Consider the following 21,383-nt stretch of genomic DNA (forward strand, 5'->3'; position numbering starts at 1 on the left):
CACCACAACCTGACTGAATTATTTACATTGAGTAGATAAAGCCATGGATGCAGCAATCTCCTGGACACGACGGACATATGCCTGAACGTGCAGCTTCTCCACACTTAGTTCTTGTTCACGCTTTTCTATCTGCTCTTCCAGCTGTAAAAGAGTAGTTTAATTATTCACCAAATGTTGTGAGTACCATAGAAAATAGAATCACATGTCCTCTATCCAATTGCCAAGTCAGATATTATATGTGACAGTTAATGCACAAAAGGAGTTGTCCAAAAAAAAAAAAAAAAAGGGACTGAACGTACAGCACCATTCCCAGCCACTACAGTATACTGTGGTTTCGGCAAAAAAGCTAATACTGATTGACCTACACTCAGGATAAGCTAAAACTGAGTATGTTAGAACACTGCATTGTGGAACTTGGTCATGATTTGAATGGCACAATATACCCCACACACAATGAGTAAGGAAATAACTTACTTGGCTGTTATCAGTACTCCTAGTGAAGTGAATGGAAAAAGCTGCACTTATGTGGTCACAAGGGGCGGGGGGGGCTTGTCAGAGTAGTGTTGGGAATCTGGGTGGGACATTTTAAGAGGCATATTGTATGGGGCATCTAGGGAACAACTAAGGGGCGTTATACTATGTGGGAGCCATTGAACGATCATTATAATTTGTGCAAGTCAGATATTTCTAGGTAGTCGGGGGACCCACTTATGAAATTTTTGCACAGAATCCACCAATGTGTTACAATGGCCTTGAATGTAGGAATTTCATGCTGAATTTGTCAAGCAGAACAGTTCTGCTTCAGGCATTTGAAACAGATTTTTTTTTTTTTTTGCTTGCCAAAAACTGATGAGGACTTTGACACAGAATTTAGTGAAGAGTGCTACTGTACTTCGCTTTTGTTGTGTAGGGCCAAATGCTACAAGCAGATTTTGACAAATTTCACATCCAATTCTGCATGGAAAAGGGGTAATTTACACCTCCCATTCATTTCAATGGTAGTTTGCAGGCAGAATCTGGCTGAAGAATGAGCAAGACACTTTGTTTTTCAGCTAGTGGGGGAAAAAAAAAAAAAAAATCAGCTACTGCTTCCCACTGAAATGAAGGGGAGACCATATATAAAATAGTAAAAAAAAAAAAAAAAAAAAAAAAGCTTTAAAAATATATAATAAAAATATGAAATAAATAAAAGTTCTAAATCACCTCCTGTCCCTAGAATATATATAAAAGTAGAAAATCATATATCATAAACCACCGGTTTTTTTTTTCAATAAAAGGTGATCTAAGCAATAGATATTCCCCAAAATGGTATAACTAAAAAGTACTTCTGGCCCCGCAAAAAAAACCACTCTATGCATCCCCGTACAGCTGCAGGGTCACCTGTCAATGTGGCCTTGCCAGCTGTTGCAAAACTACAACTCCCATATATTAAATATTTTACCAGTTTTTGCTTCAAAATTTTTTTTCCCTATTTTCCTCCTCTAAAACCTAGGTGCGTCTTATAGTCCAGTGCGTCTTATAGTCCGAAAAAGTACTTCAATAGGAATTTCTTTAATTTCTTTATATCATCCACTATACTATTATGACAGATGTCGGCACTTTAAATATGGAGTCGGCCAAAGCCACACAGGTTGCTGCTGCATTATATCGCTAGTATAGTCTTAATTAGAGATGATCGAGTAGGTATTCGATCGAATACTACAGTATCCAAAATACTCGATCGAGTACAACTCACTATTCAAATGGAAAAATTCGATACAGAACCAGCGTTGATTGGCCGAATGCTATACAGTCGGCCAATCAACGCTGGTTCTTCTCCTACCTTTAGAAGTCTTCTCCGTGCAGCTTCCCTGCGGCGTCTTCCGGCTCTGAATTCACTCTGCTAGGCATCGGCCTGGGCAGAGCCGACTGCGCATGCCTGTGCTACAAGAAAATGGCCGCTTTGACTGTAAGCGGCCATTTTCTTGTAGTGCAGGCATGTGCAGTCGGCTCTGCCCAGGCCCGATGCCTGGCAGCGTGAATTCAGAGCCGGAAGACGCCGCGGGGTCCGAAACCAAAACAAAGTCAGACATATAATGTATCCACATGGTGAATACTGTAAGGTGAAAAGAAAAATGCAAAAATCCCTTTTTTTTTCTTCACTTTGCCACTGTCATAAAATTGAACAGTGATCAAAACAAAAATATGTTTTACACATCTCTGTACAAAAAAATATTTAAAAAAAGTTATGGGTGTAATATAGCAACAAAGTAATTTATTTTTCAGTTCTAGATTCTTGTAACAGTACCAAAAACTAAAAGCTATATATTTGGTATCATATGATCGTACCAGCCAGTAGAATAGAATATAGGTAATTTGTCATCATGGCTGTAAAGTGAAAGCCATAAAAACAAAACCCATGAGAATGGTGCAATTGCAGTTTCTTCTAATTCCACCCCATTCTCAATTTTTTACAGTTTACCAGTACAGTACTGAATATTAAATAATCCCACTAAAATAAGACCTATACAGCCCTGTGAACAGAAAAATAAGGTTATGGATTTTGGAAGGTGGGGACCAAAAACAAAAAATGTCAGGAAAAAAGGGGGTTATTTACATGTCACTGTCACATTGGATTGTGTGAATAAACCCAGGTAGTCATGGAAAGTGTCACTGTGATGGCCCTTCATCTATTCCCCTATAAACTCCGAAAATTCTTGCTGAGGTACAATTATAGACTTCTTTTTTGTATTATCAGGAGAAGTTTACTTCCACTAGTAGTTGCTACCTTGGTATACTTTGGTCGGCAGTGCGCTACACAGCATTATACTAAAATTACCATGTCACTTAACGGACTGGTTGCAGACTACCTGTTGCAGTTCTGTCTTTACTTCCTGGGCTGTTATTTGTTCATCAGGATCCACAGCGAGGCCAACCGCATCCAACCATCCTCTTAACACCAAAGCATGTTTGTGCCAGGTTCTTTAAAATAAGAAAATAAAAACATTGGTATTTCTTAATAAGGAGGGAAGGGAAAATGCAGAGATTCTGCAAATATTGTTGTTTTAGAAATGGTAGATATTTCTACTTGGGCTTAAAGGGGTTATCCAGTTTTTAAAAAGATGTGCCAAATAACAGAATGCATCAATACAAAACACTTCCTAATATACAGAATATCCCGTTTAATTTCAGAAACAGAACAGTTTATTTCATTTACTTTCAGGTCATGATCCTTGAATGACATTTTGCTTGCAAGCTCACTACCTCCCCCTGTGGTCAGGGGATAATCGTACACATCAGGGAGAGTGTGCACCTACATAGGCAGTACGGATCATGAAAGTAGACTTATTAACTGAGTCATGCATGATGTTAAGGAGGCTGCCCTCTAGAGGGCAGCATACAGAGTGCACTGTTCTAATTACATCCTGGTGAATAGATTTGCATATTTTTTTTTACCCTACCTCCCCCTGTGGAAAGCAAACAAAACATCTCAGCAGCATGGGACCTCAGATATGGGAGTGATTTCATCGCAGAGGAAAGTGGAGAAGGGAGGGGTACATAGAGAGTGAGAGCAGGCAAATGAATAATGGGAAATGTAGTTCCACAGAATCACTACATGTAAGTAACAGTGATATAAGGAGCAGCAAGTAAAATAAAGCCAAGAAAAGCCTGCACAAGGGAACAGTGAGTACTTAGAACTGCTGTGGACGTAAGGTGGTACTTGTAATGTGTGAATCCAGAGTACCTTAAATAACTAACCATTGTAAAGGGGATACAGGAACAAACTGTAATACAGGGATAAGGTTTATATATATATATATATATATATATATAGGCACTGCTGGGCAGAAGGGCGTCCCTGGCTAAGTGTCAGAAACGCCCTTTTGACTGTAAAGCGCTACGGTACCGGGACCGATAGCGCTTTACCCCGGGCACAGATCGGGAAAGCCGACAGTGCGCTGAATTCAGCGCACTGTCAGCTTTCCAGCAGTATATAAAACTGCATGTGCCCGATCTGATGAAAGGTCCTCTTTAACTTAATAATAATACATTTTATTTATATAGCACCAACATATTCCGCAGCGCTGTACAATTTGTAGGGTTCAAATACAGACAGAAAGATACATTACAAAGAAAGTCATTTCACACAATGGGACTGAGGGCCCTGCTCGCAAGAGCTTACAATCTATGAGGTAGAGGGGGTGACACAAGAGGTAGCAGGGGCGGTATTGCTTATACAAAGGTCAGACACTTTTGTAATAGAGGTGACTGTCATTACATAAACATAAGACTTTATGAGCCGTCGACAGTTGTGTCCTTTAACATGTGGATGGAGCTTGGACCTATAAAGGCAGCATGAGATGACATCATGTGGGGTAAAGTGGGAGCAGGGACAGAGGAGCGTTAAGGGTTTACGTTAGACATTGTGATAGGCTTGTCTGAAAAGATGCGTCTTTAGTTTGCGTTTGAAACTGTAGAAATTGGGAGTTATTCTGATTGTCCGGGGTAGAGCATTCCAGAGAAGTGGTGTAGACGAGCCTGGCCGCTGCATTCAGAATAGATTGTAGACGGGAGAGTTTAGTGAGGGGAAGACCGATTAGTAAGGAGTTACAGTAGTCAAGGCGAGAATGAATCAAGAGAGACAATAAGTGTCTTTAGTGTATCTCTGGTAAGGAAAGGGCGTATTCTGGAGATGTTTTTGAGGTGGAGGTGACATGAACGTGCGAGTGATTCAATATGAGCAGCGGGCCTGCTGCCTAGGAGTTATAGTAAGGCCTGAGACTACAATGGATATATCAGGGACAGATCTGTTAGATGGTGGAAACAGTAGTAGTTCAGTCTTAGAGAGATTTAGTTTCAGATAGAGCGAGGACATGATATTAGAGACAGCAGAGAGACAGTCACTGGTGTTCTGTATGAGTACAGGGGTGATATCACGGGAAGATGTGTATAATTGGGTGTTATCAGCATAAAGATGGTACCTGAAGCCAAATCTGGCAATGGTTTGTCCAATGGGAGCTGTGTAGAGAGATAAGAGCAGGGAGCCTAGGACCGAGCCCTGAGGAACCTCAACAGCAAGGGAAAGAGGGGAGGAAACAGAGCCCGCAAATGATACACTGAATGTGCGGTCTGAGAGATGAGAGGAGAACCAGGAGAGCGCAGTGTCTATGAGGCCGACTGAGCGGAGCATAGTGAGGAGGAGATGATGGTCAACAGTGTCAAAAGCTGCAGAGAGGTCCAGAAGAATAAGAGGAGAGAAGTCACCATTGGATTTAGCCATTAGGAGATCATTGGAAACTTTTGTGAGAGCCGTTTCAGTAGAGTGCAGAGCGCGGAAACCAGACTGTAAGGGGTCAAGCAGGGAGTTAGCAGAGAGATAGCGGATTAAACGAGAATAGACCAGGCGTTCCAACAGTTTAGAGATGAAGGGGAGGTTAGAGACGGGTCGATAGTTAGCGGCATAGGATGGGTCCAGGGAGGGTTTTTTCAATAGGATGGGAAGATTCCAGAAGAGAGAGAGGTTAAATATTTTAGTAAGGTAAGTGACAGCAGGTGACAGAGATTGGAGAAGGCTCAATCATGTGAAAAGTTTTTTTGTTTTTTTTACCTAAATGGGATAAAATGGTCAATACTAGAGATGAGCGAACACTGTTCGGAACAGCCGTTTCGAACAGCACGCTCCCATAGAAATGAATGGACGTAGCTGGCACGCGGGGACTTAAGTGACCAGCCGCCGGCAAAGTGTACGTGCCAGCTGCTTCCATTCATTTCTATGGGAGCGTGCTGTTCGGAACGGCTGATCCGAACAGTGTTCGCTCATCTCTAGTCAATACAGGGGAAAAAAATACATTATTATAAATACATAATTATACAATAAATTATTATTGATACATAATTATACAATAAAAATAATCTACAAATATAGATATGATTATGTACATGGGAATACCCCTTTAAGTCCTTAATGTTCTCCTTCAACATAGTAAGTTCAATGATACGTGGGCTATACCATCTGCACACACAGTAGCTAATCAGTTTTGGCTGCTGTCATGCCACACTGGTTACCTAGTCCCCAGTTGTCTGCTGGCAAACCCACATTAGTACAACATTACCAAAGGGACAACCCTGTGAGCCTCCCCTCAGAGAGAACTTGTCCTCGCTGCCACAGTGCCTCCCCACTACCTCAACCAAGACAGATTTTGGATTTGAGTGCTCATCCCGGGGGGCGCCTTCCGGCTTCTCCCTATGGTTTCTGCTAATCTTGCTGTCAGGAGCGCTCTGCTGTCTTGTCCCCTCTTGCAGGGAACAGTTTATTCCTGGAGGGAGCTCTCTTCTCCTCTCCAGCCCCCTCCGCAGGAGACGTTTAATTTTTTCTGCTCCCATTCAAGGACAATTCCTCCAAGCCTCCCACTGTCCTCCTTTTTGGGCACCCGCGTGTTTAATGCACCATAGGTACCCCAACCTCTTCCACTGGCTTCCCTGATCTTTTCACTTCCTCCCAGTCTTCTGATTGGCTTCCAGGAGGGCGATACAGCTGCGCTATGTAGCCCTTAACACAGGTTTTGATTCTAGGAGGGAAGTCCCCTCCTTTTCTACAGAGAAACCAGCAGGACTCCCATGGTCTGTGCTCCGGGGTCAGCAGTTGTCATCTGAGGTCAGCCACAGACCTCCTTCAACACACTGCCAACAGTGCTTTCTACCATCAGTGTCAGCTCTGCTTCAGCCAGTCAGAGCCAGCACTTAGGAAAGATGGGCAACCATTGGGACCCACTTCTCCTTTCCTCTGATACCATGTCTGCAGATCATCCTCCTGAAATGACACTCAATCCCCCAGTACTAGTCTATGGACGATATCTGTCAGGAGGGAGAGGGGGTGTTCCTCACCGCTCAGTGTCATTGCTGGGCGATATGGAACGCCCCCCTCTGACAAGACAGAACTATGGACAGTACTGCCAAGAGGGACGTTCCTCACAGCTCAGCTAGACTGTTAGGAACACCCTTCTGACAGTGAAGAGATATCGGTAACTGCAACAATATCTCTTGCCCCGGGGCACATAACGGGGAAAACCGACAGTGCAATGTCGGCTTTCTAGCTGTATATAAAAGCGCATGTGCCCGAGGATGTGAAGGGTCCTCTTTAATAGATGGAAGATTTTAAAGGGTTTTTTTTCCCACCTCAAATGCATTTTTTATACTGAAGACTCAGCCACAGCATAACTTATCAGTATTTGATCTGTGAGGGTCTGAAACCCCATCAGGTGTCAAGCTGCAATTCCCTGACGCCACCACTATATAGAAGACAGAGATGAAGCTCTGTTCCTATTGCTTGAATAACAGAAATGGTTTCCGCTACCCTTCCACTGCTGTAACTTACAACACCCAGAAGAAGTTGGATCAACGGATCTGTGTCTGACCCCTACAGATCAAATACTAATTAACCTATCCTATGCATTTGGGGCCTGATAACCCCCCTTTAATAGCAGCTACATAATAACAATGTCAAAGGTAGCCTCTTTATTACAGTGTAAGTGTCTGAGTGCACAAAAAACATTACCAATATATTACAAGAAAAAAAAATCCCTACAAAATTCAGAGACATTGACTTATTTTACTTTGGCCATCTATTCCTGTAAATGATGCCTCTGTTCAGTGGCAACATACCTTAGCTCTTGCCTTTGGTGGCGGTACTGCTGAAGAATATGCTGAATTTCACAAAGTTCCTTTTCTAAGGAAGTTGTCTCTATCATCTCTGCTGTCTGTAAATCTTTGTTCTCCACTTGCAGAACTGTATTTTCTAGAACAGCTGTATTTTGGAGAAGTAATATAGGATTGTCAAATCATATATGTGGCATTTATTAATTCTTAAACCATGGTAATTGGTAGATTTTTTTTAAGGAAACTTTTATACCTATGAACACTTCTCAAAATACGCCACAGACATTTTTACCTTTAGGAAACCATATGAGATATTTAAAGAGAGAGAGAATGATTAATTTTGCCAACATTTAATATTAACCTAATCCTGACTTTCCATTTACCTGTAGAAGGAGGATTTTGAACTACCGGCCCCTTTAAAAAGTCCATTGGTGATAGCAGCCGACTGGAATAGTCTGAAAATTGTTTACAGCCCAAGTGGTGTGCAAGCTTGGGATCTTCTGGAAAAGAGGGATGAGGTTTCTGTTGAGGAAAAAAAAAAAGAAGAATTAAAGTAGTCATCTTGACAAATAATATTGATGACCTATCCTTAGAATAGGTCATCAATATCCGATTAGTGGGAGAACAGAGCCAGAAGCACATAACTCTGTTCTCCGTGTAGTGGCTGAGCTGATCTACTGCAGATCAGCTCCTATACAAATGAGCAGGAGCGAAGCTGTAATAAGTCAACACAGTCACTACACAAAGAGCATGGGTCTCTGCTTCTGTTCTCCATATAGCGGTTTGTGAGAATGGCTTTTGGAACTCCATTAATCTGATATTGATGACCTATCCTAAGGCCAAGTCAGCAATATAATTTGCCTGGAAAGCCCATATATTAATAAAATGAAAATAATAAGTAATGGGTTTTCCCATCATATAAAACAAAAGGTATATGACATATCATCACTAATTATCTGAGTTCTGCAACCCCAATAATGGTAATGAAGGTGTTGCAGTATTGGTGCCCCGTTTATGTTCCTTTTTCCCCACACAACAGCATCCCAGCCACCATGCTGTATAGAGAACTCCTGACAGGTCACTATGCTACGTCAGAAGTTTGCTAAAATCAGTTACTCTTTAAATGAATGTTACGAGCTGCAGTTCCCTGCACAGCCACTATACAGAAAAAAAACCAACACGCATGCAGCGGTGAATGAGTAGTACAGCTCTTTAAAGGGGTTGTCCCATAACAAGGATCCTATCTATACTGCTAGTTTATGTGGATAAGACTTTTCCTAAATACATTGCTTTATCAAAACTGCTTTGTTTGGCCGCTATCTTAATTTATTCACTTCATTGTTGACACTGGCCCTTGGGATTATCTGCTCATTTGCCAAGTGACGTAGCTGCCTGCTCTCAGGGTTGGAGGGAGGGGCTGACAAGCAACGGAGCTCCTCATATAGAGGAGCGGGGAGGTGAGAGATCCGGGATTACTGTGCTGTCGATCTTCAGCTTTTCCACTTATCAGCCGGTGTAATTGAATTTGGCTGGTAAGGGCTGAGGTAGGGAGTCTGTTACCTCTGTATGTAATGCAAGCTGACTCAAATGAAGTGAAACCCCGCCCACCAATGTGCGAGAAATCCAGGAAGTGAAGAGAGTATAGAGCCTTCAGGCTTCAGAACAAGAGTTATGGGAATACCCCTTTAATTCTCATTGGTGGGGATCCAAGACGTAGGACCCTATTGATATATCCTAACAATACGGCATAACTTTTTGAGAAGGGAAAACCCATTAATTGCATTAGAATAATGAATAAGGTTGTTGTTTTCACTTACAATATCTACCTGCCCATGTAGCTCTGGCATATGCCAAGGTGGAGATATTAATGCTGGAGCTGATGGTGTCTGGTATGAGCTGGCTGCTTGAGTGGCTTCAGAGCATGGAGCAGCAGGTGGTGTGTCAACATTGGTTGTGACTGTGGGGTTCATTTCCAGTTCAGGTGAAATAACCATATACGAAGAGTGATCCTCAATATTATTTTTTGTGCTGGAGCCACTGTTAAAAAGATAAACCATTTGTAGAATTTTTTCCCACATTTTTATGTAACAGTCTCATATTAGAAAATAAGACATTCTGCTATTTCTCACATTTTGTTTCCCGACTCAGCAATTACTGTTCCAAGGAGACCTTCTCTTTCTAAGGACTGTAGCAAGAAATCTGGAGTCCGAGGTTTTAGACGGTCTCTACGTAAACCATGTCTAGAACCAAAACATAATTTAGTACTCAACTTATACATCACAAAAACCATACAGGGACTACAGCTACCAATTTAGATATTTTTTTTCTCATTCAAAAGTACAGCTAGCAATATAGATTGGCCTTACGTTGTGCTCAGGATGGGTTCACTGCCGAGAAGGGGTGCAATGCCGACATTATTAGTAACAGAATTAACTGGAGTGCAGTACAAGGCTTCCTGAGATTGTGCTTGAGAAACTGGTAAATGAAAGGTCACTTTTTTCTGTGGAAGAATTTGTGGATGCTTCCTGAACACTTTCTGCTTCCAGATCATAGCATAGCGACGTACTGCAAGATTCTGTATATGGACCTCCTAGATGCAAAAAATATACTGGTTATATTGTTATTAAAGGGATATTCCTATAAACATATTCAGATCTATATTTTTAGATAATTAAAAGTTAAACATTTTTGCAAATCTAAGTAGTTAAAAATTCTGCAGTTTTAAAGATTTTCTCCAACCACATTAGTGGTGACAGTCTGTTGTCTTGATCGGTTGCCAATGGATACGACCACTAATGTAGAAACTTTCTATGGTCTGGTACTTGTCACGACGCCAGCCCTGATTGTCTTATTGTAGCTGGGGTATCAGACAAGGACACTGCATGTGTCCCGGCCACAATAAGGAAATCATGACTGATTTTCTGACTTTAGAAAGATCCTGCATTCATGGTCATATCCACTGGCAACTGATCACGGCAACAACTTGTAACTAAAGGTATTTAAAACTTTGCAAAATGTATAATTACTTGTATTTGAAAAAATATTTAACTTTTAATTATAATGTTTATGTTCGTGGGAATACCCCTTTAAGCATCTGTTATGTTTTCCTGAATATTGGGAATCTTTGCATAAGTACAGTGAACGGCCTAAACATTAAAAGACAAAATGAGAGGTTTATTTTCTTGTTCATAAAACTGATTTATTGGTGATGACATGTTGGTGTTAAAAAAGATGTTTTAACCACATTTTCAAGAAATCATATAAAAAAACTCAACAGTAAAAGATACTTTTAAATCTTCTATGGGAAAGGTACTAATAAAACAACGCTACTATAGTAACCCAAGGAAAACGGTGGCTTAGCTGTCCCAAAACCCTGGTTGTACTAGCTCTCCTCCCAATTGCAACATCTTAGAGGGTGGGGTGAGTTGTAGCTTGATACAGCAGCAAAAGTGGGGGAGATAATAAGATGTGTCTAGGTATCTCATAGAAGCGCTGAACGAAGAATGATTAAAACAGATGGAAACCTGCTACCTCATTTTCCACCTTATTCACAAGGTAAATAAAGAAGGTGATGGATATGAGAGGCTACATAACCTATATTCCTATGGCTAACGTATTAAGTTTTCTGGCTTCGGGCTTTGGCAGACTAACAGCCTACGAACCTTCCTCCAGCTGTTTAACTGTGGGCACTTTAAGTCCTTCAGGGACCTACAGCAAGAACTAGAATGGTGCTTCACGGAGACCACTTTAAAGTACTAACCATTGCCACTGCTGGCTTGATGGATGAGACATGTGGGCTCCTGGGGAAAGGAAGTATGGACAGACATCGTAGAAGCTATTGTAAAAGTGTTGGTCTGTGAAAAGCATAGGCTCTCAGGAAAACACCTCACCTACTATATAAAATTGATTATAAGACAGACTTTAAATGTTACAGATAAATGCAAGAGGGAGCAGACCTTATCCTTGTAATTTGGAGCTGCCCAAGACTGCAGACCTTCTGGTAGGTGGTGACCTGCTCTATTGGGAATGTCTATCACTGTGATATTGCTATGGACCCAATTATTTGCATGCTGGGATATGTGAATACACTTTTTGTATTGGAAAGTCAGCTGACGATTCAGCGACTTCTGTATCAGACCCGTAAGCTGGAAGAACCTGGACCCTCCCAGAACTTAAATGTAAAGTAAATATGATGTTGAGACTAGAGAAATATGTGTATCAAAAAAAAGGGACCCTTAAGAAATTTGAGGGATCTTTTGACTCAGTGATTTGTCCCTAGAACGATACGGGTGGACAGGTGCCTCTATATGTCCACATCACTTTAGGGCAGTGGATCATCTTGGAGCACTGGCTCTCGTGACTGCGACTATGTAATCTTTAGTTGTTGTTCTATCTGTGGGGTGTAGGTCCCCGGTGTTAATTCTTCCTCTACTGGGTATGTTATGAGGGGAAAAGGGACGACTGAGGCCCTTTTTGCCACTAAAACATGGACCAACATACAAGGATCCTGGGCTCCTGAAAGTGGAGGCGATATGAGCCTCTGAAGATTACCCCTTGACTTGTGGTCTCTGAAACCATCTCTCCTAATGGACTACCTGGGCAGAACACAGGTGGGAAGGATAGGTTGTCATATATGGTTTTATGCTTCTTTCTTTTGTTTTGGAACATTTTAATTCAAAACAATGCTAATTATAAAAAAAAAATAAAAAAATAATAATAATAAATTGCACCAGTGCTCCAACCCCACAAAGTTCTAGTGCTGACACAATTACAATAAACAGGTTATGCTATATATGAAATTAAATGATGAACAATATGTCTAAAATATAGTTTAAAACTTGTCAATTACATTCTTTTTACTATTTCAACATTGTAAGATTTGTACCTACCTTTAACTGATTTTCAGTAGACCGCTGAGATCTGAAATGCTTCATTCCAGACATGAATTGCAAAATTCTTGTGACTCCTTCTTGCAGGAGGTCAGTTCGGTATACCTCAACAGCCTGGGCAAGTCTCTGTTTTTTTCTCTGACACTCATGAACATACACCAACCAATAGTCAAACACCTAAAAGAAATAATGCTGTTAATCTACCATACATGTGGCCAATTTTCTTCAATATTTAAAAAGAAACATACCTTCCCCTGCAGGTTCAAAGACCAGTGCCACAAGGCTTGTACGGTCTGCTTATCCTGCTGTCTTTTCTCCAACAGCTATAATATAAATGAAGAAGTATTGGGCAGGTTTCCAAATACAGTATACATTGTGTCAATGGACCCCAGCAAATAAACCCACAAAAAAAAAGAAAAAAAAAAAAGTAAATCAATGCACTTTACCGACTGGTGCCATCTTCTTAAATGGTATAAACATAACCTGCGTCCAGAAAAGATGATCTGCTGCTGCTGAAGTAGCTGTATAATAAAGGGGGAAAATTATTGTAACCTATGAATTCTTTATTACATTGATTGGAACATAATACCTCTAGTTTAACCAAAAAGGTAAAATTTTTAATATTCATGTATTATGAACTTCTATTTCTAGGTAAGTTCTGTATTTTATTTTACCACTCACCAATTTTCTGAAACACAAAGTATGATACACTTTCCATTTTTTGATACAAATTTTCAATAATCCTCTCCCATGATGTTTTGCAGCAATCTCCACCTTTATTCGGTCTTCCTTTACAATATGACTGCGTTCTCTCCAGTGCGAAAACATGCGGTAGAGTTTTTCTGAAGTATAGGGAAAAATATATGAAAGGGGTTACCCATATATATATTATATTATTATAATAATATATATTATATATATATATATATATATATATATATATATATATATATATATATATATACACACACACACACACACACACACACACACACACACCAGTATATATATATATTTATTTTTTTAACTTTTTTTTTTGAAGTGTTGATTCAGCACTCCCTCGGCCAGTGGTAGCAACTCCGTTTAATTTGGAGTACTGGTTTGTTCTATCTATCCATCTCTGCAGGATAACATAACATACCAGTACTCAACAGCAGCAGTATTAAAGGGGTTTTCCAGGCAAAAAGCTTTTTTTCTTTTTTAAAAATGGGTTTTTAATGGGTTGATCATTGCACCAAAATACCTTTAGCAGAGTTGTGTGTGATTTCTGGCTTTCTCTGGGACCTCCTGACATCCTCTGCATTTGTTTTCATGCTTTCCTAGCCTACAATTCCATAATCCCCCTCTCTCGCACCCCCTGCCCGTTTCCCTAGCTAGCCCTTGGACTAGTAGCTCTATCTACTGACCTACCTACCACACAGCCCCAATCCCCCCCCCCCCCCCCCGATACTTACCTGTCTTCTAAGTCCTGGAGATCAGCGTCTTTGGTTCAGTCGGCATTTTCTTCTGTGGACTTCTTGCACATGCGTTGTATACACTCTTCACTTCTGCTGGCAACTGTACAATAAAGCACTATTGCGCAGGCATCGGGAGAAGTGAGGAAGTGCCACTTGGTGCCAGAAGAATGAAGATGGGTAAGTATGTAAGGGATTGGGGGAGTTTTGGTGATGCTTCGTTTCTGGAAATGCGGAAACGGAACATCATCGGATCATTAGAAAATGTGCCTGGGGCAATAACGTGACTGCCCCAAGTATATAAGTAAATATAGATTTTTATTTATTTATTTATTTTTTTAAATAAAGTCATTTAGAAGTTAGGCGGAGAAAGGTGGTTTAGTTTAGGGATTCATCTTCTTTTTATCCTGGACAACCCCTTTAGATAATAAAAATATGAAATGGGAAAACCCCTTTAAATGAAAGTCAACATAGAGTTGTATACTTAGTAAGCCTGTTCTTACCTCTCTGCAAGCATCCAATTGCCACTTCTACTTCTTTGGAGGTTTGCTCCCGACCACATGCCTGAATATATGCAGCCTCTCTCCATGACTGCAAAACCTGCAAATATAAGTGGGTCAATGGAACTGAACAAACCAACAGGCATTGATCTTAGGCATGTAAATCTACCTGTCTCCACATCCTTATTCTATAGTGATGTTCAGCAATGTCCATCTGCATTCTTTCCCCAATTTGGGCAGTTGCTTGTTTCCTCCAAGTACTTAGTGCAGCTCTAAATACACAAACACATTGAAACAAATGACAATTCGAAGATAACTTGAATTTGGGAGTCATAGGGAGAAAATTATATTTTTATATAAGTTTAGTTTATTTAATTTATATACACAACTCGGCCTTCAAATAGCAATAACATTTGTAAGGATATCAAGATCAATCGGTGTGGAGGGGAACATAACTCTGAAAAACCCAAACAAACAGCTGAATGAAGAGGGCACAACAAAGCTCCAGCTTATGCCCTTCATTGGTTACCCGGGCATACCCCACCATACACGACACTGAGCTATACTACAAGGCACATAAATGTCTTCATGTACAGCACTGTAGTTGGATAAACATTGAAGGTTAAATGAGAACATAATATCTAGGTCTCCATATCTTAGTCATGAAACACAAGCCCTAGGAAAGTCAGTAGGTGAAGTCCAACAGATTTTGTAATAAAAAACATTACAATATTGAAAGTGTTAAGATATTTTTGTCTAGTTTTTCCCCATAAGTGGAAGGGGTGTACTTACCGAAGAAGGAATTCTTTGTGTTGTCTTTCTTTACTGGCTACTTCTTGTAAAGCACTTTGGATACATCTATGATAATACTAAAAAGAATACTTTGTACAACACAGAGCTATAAAATGACCAATAATATTAAAGAACATGTAGCTGATTTGCAAAAAAATCAAAGTTAAAAAAAAAAAAAAAAAAAAAAAAAAAGGAAAAGATTTCACCATTTATCTCCTATATACCTACCTTCCAAGCATCTAGTACTCTTCTGAGCAGCCACCGCTGATGGTGTTCATCTGCACAATGAAGCATCTGTCGTTTATGATGTCTGTAAACCACAAACTGCCACCAGAAAAGACATGCTTACAATAATGTCAACTAGTATTATAATATAAAATAATCAGGGCAGTTATTATGTCTTGATTATATAGATTATATGTTACATCCATTTTAATTAGCCATTTACTTCTCTCTTTATACTGATAGTTCTGCTTTTGTTTCATTTAGCACAGTATTCCTAAGTCTGTTTTTGTATAGATATGTGGCTCTTCAGATATTGTATTATATTCGGTGCCTAAGACCTGAGTAGTCTGGAAAGCTTGTCATTAGTTTTTCAGATAACAATTAAAAAGACATCAACCAATGATGACTCTTAATATTTAATATTAATATTATTAAATTATTATAACATTTAACACAAAATTGTGGAATTTGTGCCATCATGGAAATACTTCAATTTATAATAAATAATTCTTGTTGGTTGAAAACAAAGTTATCTCAACAGTATGTAGGATTATTATGGCAATCTAGCCATTATCCATTCATAACAAGTGACCCCAACAAATGAACTTTGAAATAAGGCAGGTATGATTTATTGTAACATATCTCACCAGCCTCCACTGATTCCAAGACTTCTTTTTGCAGAGCTCTTGATGATGACATAAAGCCAATTCCTCTTTGTGTCGTCTGATATTGGGAAAACAAGAATGAACATATAAGTAAATATACACTCCATGTCTCACTTTCAATAACTTAAAGAGGACCTTTCATGGTTTGGGGCACAGGCAGTTCTATATACTGCTGGAAAGCAGACAGTGTGCTGAATTCAGCACACTGTTGGCTTTCCCAATCTGTGGCCCGGGTGAAGAGCTAGTGGTCCCGATACCGAAGCTCTTCACAGTCAGAAGGCCGTTTCTGACACTCTGTCAGGAACGTCCTTCTGTACAAGCAGCACCAATAGCGCTGTGCTCTGAGACCAGGGAGGAACGCCCCTTCCCCTCCTGATAATACTCATCTATGGACGAGCACTGTGAGCAGAGGGAGGGGGGCGTTCCTCCCCGCTCACACTGTACAGCGCGATAGGCGCTGTTGTGGAGAAGGACATTCCTGACTGTAAAGAGCTATGGTACCGGGACCGATAGCACTTTACCCGGGGCACAGATCGGGATAGCCGACAGTGCGCTGAATTCAGTGCACTGTTGGCTTTCCAGCAGTATATAGAACTGCCTGTGCCACAAACCATGAAAGGTCCTCTTTAAGGAAAAAAGTTTGTTTTTGTACCGTGTTAGCCAGTGGGTATGAAATATAAAAAACAAAAACCTTGAGAGTCTTCAGTAGTTGATACCTTTTTTAAATGGCTAACTAATAAGGATGGCAGATTACAAGGTTTCGGGATAACTCTGATCCCTTCCACAGGTATAGTATCTATAGTACTATACCTGAGAAAGGGATTAGAGTTATCCCGAAAGCTAGTAATCTGTCATCATTATTAGTTAGCCATTAAAAAAAGGTATCAACTACTGAAGACTCTCAAGGTTTTTGTTTTTATATTTCAATAACTTGTGATATAAAGCCTGAATTCTTTGCTATAAGACATCCTATTCAGTGGACAAAGCAATAGAAACTGCATCAGTCCTAAATAATGTTTTATTCACACAGATATGCACAACACTTTTATTGATCTGACAATAAATCTGAATGGGGGTGCTGCAACGTAGCATTCTTTCACATCTTACTATTATTTTAATGTTACATAACATAATTAAACTACACTACGATGCAACAAACAACCAAACCTATGATACAAATCTAAAAAAAAGGTAAAAAAGGGGAGTGACACCAGGCCCACTTTTACCTTTAAAGATGTTTTTCCATGAAGGTTGATCATAGCTTACATGCTACCTCATGATAGTACTGTATGTTAATTCTCAAGCTAGTTTATTTGGGGTCTGTTACAATAGTTTACCATAGTCTCTTACTTTGCTTTTAAATCTTCAATGTTTTCCCTCCACGTGTGGAATACAAGAAAGAGCCGTCTCCTACAATAGTGTTTTGAGGCCAACATGATTGCCTCACGCTCTGCATAAATAGCTGCCAGAGAACTTTTCCACATACACCAATATTGCTCCATCAACCTTGAATTGCAGTGCAGAATTGCCTAGAATTATATGTAAAGCATGTTATAATCAGAAGAGTGTGCTCCAGGTTTCTAAAATGTCCTGCGTTGGTACAACTGAATAAGGCTCTGTTCGCATCATGTTAGAGCTCTACATTTGGTGAACATGCCTGGAAAAACTCCCAATCATGTACACAAAACATATAAATAAGGCTAGATTACCAGAAGGAGGGAAAAAAAGAAGGCTTTTGGCTTCCATGACTAGTGTACCTTTTGTTGTGGCATATAATAGTGTCTTAGGCAATGCTTTCCCATACAAAAATTTACAGTCAAATGACTTATCCCACTGTATGGTAGAAATAGACTGCAGCCTCCCCTCAAAGGTATATGTCACAAGATCCTATGTGAACATGATGCGATCAGAGCCCAAGAACCACACAGGTTAAGAATCCTGCCAAGAACAACATCTGCAAGGAGTTTGTATGTTCTCCCCGTATTTGCATGGATTTCCTCCCATTCTACAAAGACATACTGATAGGGAAAACAAATGTACATTGTGATCTCTATATGGGGCTCACAATCTACATAAAAAAAATAAATAAATAAATTACTTTTCTAATGTGACATGCTTTGGTTATTTTATGGTTTACAAGTTCTTAAATGGGTTTGTCCAAGGAATTATCCTTAAAATAGGCCATAAATATGTGACAGGTGGGAGAAGGAGGGACAGTGAGAAGTCTCCCCCAAACAGTTCAGCTGTACAGTGCCCTGTATAGTGGCTAAGCACTGGTACCGAAGTTTAGCTCCTATTGACTTCAATAGGCCATTGGAAGTGGCCCCATAAAGCTGATCCTAAGAAAAAAATAAATAAAAAAAAATTATATATATATTTTTTTTTTTTTCTTTTTACGCACCATGAAATCCCTTTCTTGTTGTATTCATTGGGGGTGTCACAGCACCATGGGGTATAGGCATGGCCACTAGGAGGCTGACACTATCAGCCACATACACAACCTTATGAGCATCGGCTGAGGCTACAGAGTGGATCTGGAAGAACTGGTAAAAGAGGAAGAGCCAGGTGGTAGCCATGTAGACCTGGGTGGCAGAAGAAGTCAGAATGCCCAGAAGGCTCCAACAGACCTGTTAAAGTGAGCCATTACCAAAGTGACGCCTTCCAAACCTAAACCCTATAGGCTTCCAAACTGCAGATTGCGCAGTGACATCCTTGAGAGAATGAACTAGTAATCTGAACGATGGTAAAAAAAAGTCTGTGAAGGACAAATAGACCTAAAGGCAAGGCAAGTTAAGATTGTGTTCACAGGGAAGTTTGGATCCAGACAAAGGGACTACAAGGCTCACAAGTACAAAACGGGGAGATACAGAGCGGCAAGGAATGTAGATCTGTCGGAAAAAAATGTGGACAGTAACTGTGATAAATGGAAAAGAAGTGACCTGAATTGGCCCCTCACCTTAGTAAGTTGTGAATGAGTCACAACAGCTGTAAGCGTTTTACCCTGGTTCCCCAAAAATAAGACAGTGTCTTATATAAAATTTTGGTCCTAAAGATATGCTATGTCTTATTTTCAGGGGATGTCTTATTTAATTTTAGTGTGCTGCTGCCACCGCAGTGCTAAACTGAGATGTGCTTGCTGCACAAAGACTGTATGCAGAAAAACACTGCAGCCGGCTGAACACTGTGTGCGGTGCTCTGTGTGCACAGGAAAGCCGGCTGCTGCCGCTGCTGTGATGCCGTGTGTTGTATCCACTTTTCCGGCTGCTGTGCGATGAGCTGGGAGAGTGGTGCTTAGTGTATACACAGTGGGCATCTCCCAGCTCATCCTACCGCAGCAGGAACAGTGTACACAACGTATCGCAGCGGCGTCAGCAGTCGGCATACCTGTGCACACGGAACATCGCACACAGTGTTCAGCCGGCTGCAATGGTTTTTTTCATACAATCTTTGCGCAGAAAGATTATTATTATTGGGGGATGTCTTACTTTCAGGGGGTGCCTTATATTAGGCAACTCAACAAAACCTCTGCTATGTCTTACTTTCAGGGGATGACTTATTTTCAGGGAAATGGGGTATGATGGGTAACAGTGGCAGCAGAAGTGTCCAATGCCAATGTAGACTAAGACGTTTGTAAAACGAAGGAAAGATGGGGCAACCAAACTCAAAAAATGAACAATCTGCGCACTTTGGGAATGATGAATTCCCAGGTCACTCATGATAAAATCAGGCCTCTTTATTAATAAAACGAAAGCACAATGTGTTTTGGGGACTGTAACCCCTTTGCCAAGTGCAACAATGTAAAACCGTTTTTTTCATTCCTCTTCTATCTAGAAGATCCAGGCTGAAAAAAAAATTAGCTTGCTTTCCAGACACACTTGGTTCCAAGTGCACACAGGACTTTTGCCTAGTTCTGATGATATATGCTGCACTCACCATCCTCTCTGCTAAACGATTCTCCTTTTGTTGTTTCAGTTTCTTGCTCCAAGTGAGGAGCACTCTTCTCTGTACACAAGAACTAAGGAACAAACAAAAGCATTAGAAACATTAGGAATAACAGGGTTTCCCATCTAAAGCATTTTGAGCAAATCTGCAGAATAGATAAGAGTTGCAAAGGTGGAGCTTACACCTCTTGGCAGAACGGGGAACCTATCACCCCTATTCACCAATAGCTGCTTTTCCTTTTTAAATCGATCAATAGATGGACAAACTCCCATATGGTTCCCTCTATTCCAGTCCATGAACATTACAGAAAGGTGCTGCTTGTTCGGCTCTGACTCAAGCTGTAATGAAAACAAGTGCAGCCACCACTTCACTGATTTTAGTGAGAAAATAGCTGCTTTCAAATAGCATATGAGGGTTTTCCTTCTCTTAAGAGGTGAATGTTTCTTTATTTATATAGAAACATCAACTTTCATAGCAATGTACATAGAATATTATTGGGGTAATACTATTATTCAGGCAATAGATCATATTCTCAAATGCCTTATCTCATGTTGAAATATTTAATATATTCCATTAGGAATTAGGTGCAGATTCTGCAATTGACATTTTGCAGCTAATGCAAGTAAATCGGATACCCAGCTGAAAAAAAAAACAGCACGAGATAATAAACACACTTTTAAAATCCAAAGCATTTTTAAGATTTGAACAAATTCGCACCGAAAAAGCATAGATTAGGACCACTGAAATACAATGAAGGTAATCTGTATAAGGATTCACTTGCACATTTATATTACAGTATAAAATATAAAATAGTAGGCGTTAAAGTGAACCTAACAGAGAGTGCGATTTATATGATTTAGAGTAAGATTACTGAGTAAAAAGCAGAGTAAATCCTGACACTACTTCTAAAAGCGAGCCTTGAAGGGTCCTGCCACCCACACAGCTGGATTGTCAGTCTTCCTTGTATAAGCAGGTCTACTCCTAGAAGTCCTCTCAGGATTTACTCAAAATTTATTTTCCAAATCATATAAAACGATCATAATCTGCTCTCAGAAAGGGCAGTATCTCACAGGTTTACTTTGAACCACCATGTAAAGAGGTCTTGAAGTCCAACCTGTAAAATTGTGTGGCTTGATATTCCATTTCTCTGCATTTCTGCTTTATATCGGTTTGTTCCCTCCATATCTGGAAGCTTTGAGGCAAAAGGCAGTTAACATAATGGCTGTCTGCAGCTGAAACAAGCACCTGTCAGGATTACAACAAACATTTATTCTGAAAAGT

The 21,383-nt window shown here is 40.2% G+C and overlaps 1 protein-coding gene across 1 annotated transcript in view; it reads right to left on the bottom strand.

Moving 5' to 3' along the window:
* Nucleotide 1: 1 nt before the first annotated feature.
* SFI1 (SFI1 centrin binding protein) overlaps nt 2-21,383 on the bottom strand; it is a 40,685-nt gene continuing 19,303 nt past the window's right edge. Inside the window, exons 14-32 of the mRNA XM_075276529.1 lie at nt 21,217-21,347; nt 20,094-20,175; nt 17,511-17,689; nt 16,143-16,218; nt 15,499-15,594; nt 15,271-15,347; nt 14,648-14,750; nt 14,482-14,578; nt 13,206-13,366; nt 12,971-13,045; nt 12,773-12,847; nt 12,525-12,701; nt 10,002-10,225; nt 9,765-9,875; nt 9,453-9,672; nt 8,019-8,157; nt 7,642-7,783; nt 2,850-2,961; nt 2-141 (exon numbers count right to left, since the gene is read on the bottom strand). Coding sequence (XP_075132630.1) covers nt 19-141; nt 2,850-2,961; nt 7,642-7,783; nt 8,019-8,157; nt 9,453-9,672; nt 9,765-9,875; nt 10,002-10,225; nt 12,525-12,701; nt 12,773-12,847; nt 12,971-13,045; nt 13,206-13,366; nt 14,482-14,578; nt 14,648-14,750; nt 15,271-15,347; nt 15,499-15,594; nt 16,143-16,218; nt 17,511-17,689; nt 20,094-20,175; nt 21,217-21,347 — 2,400 coding nt within the window. The 3' untranslated portion in view covers nt 2-18. The remainder of the gene's footprint in view (nt 142-2,849; nt 2,962-7,641; nt 7,784-8,018; nt 8,158-9,452; nt 9,673-9,764; nt 9,876-10,001; nt 10,226-12,524; nt 12,702-12,772; nt 12,848-12,970; nt 13,046-13,205; nt 13,367-14,481; nt 14,579-14,647; nt 14,751-15,270; nt 15,348-15,498; nt 15,595-16,142; nt 16,219-17,510; nt 17,690-20,093; nt 20,176-21,216; nt 21,348-21,383) is intronic.

The sequence above is a fragment of the Leptodactylus fuscus genome, chromosome 1 (assembly GCF_031893055.1).
Source record: "Leptodactylus fuscus isolate aLepFus1 chromosome 1, aLepFus1.hap2, whole genome shotgun sequence".
Taxonomy (NCBI): domain Eukaryota; kingdom Metazoa; phylum Chordata; class Amphibia; order Anura; family Leptodactylidae; genus Leptodactylus; species Leptodactylus fuscus.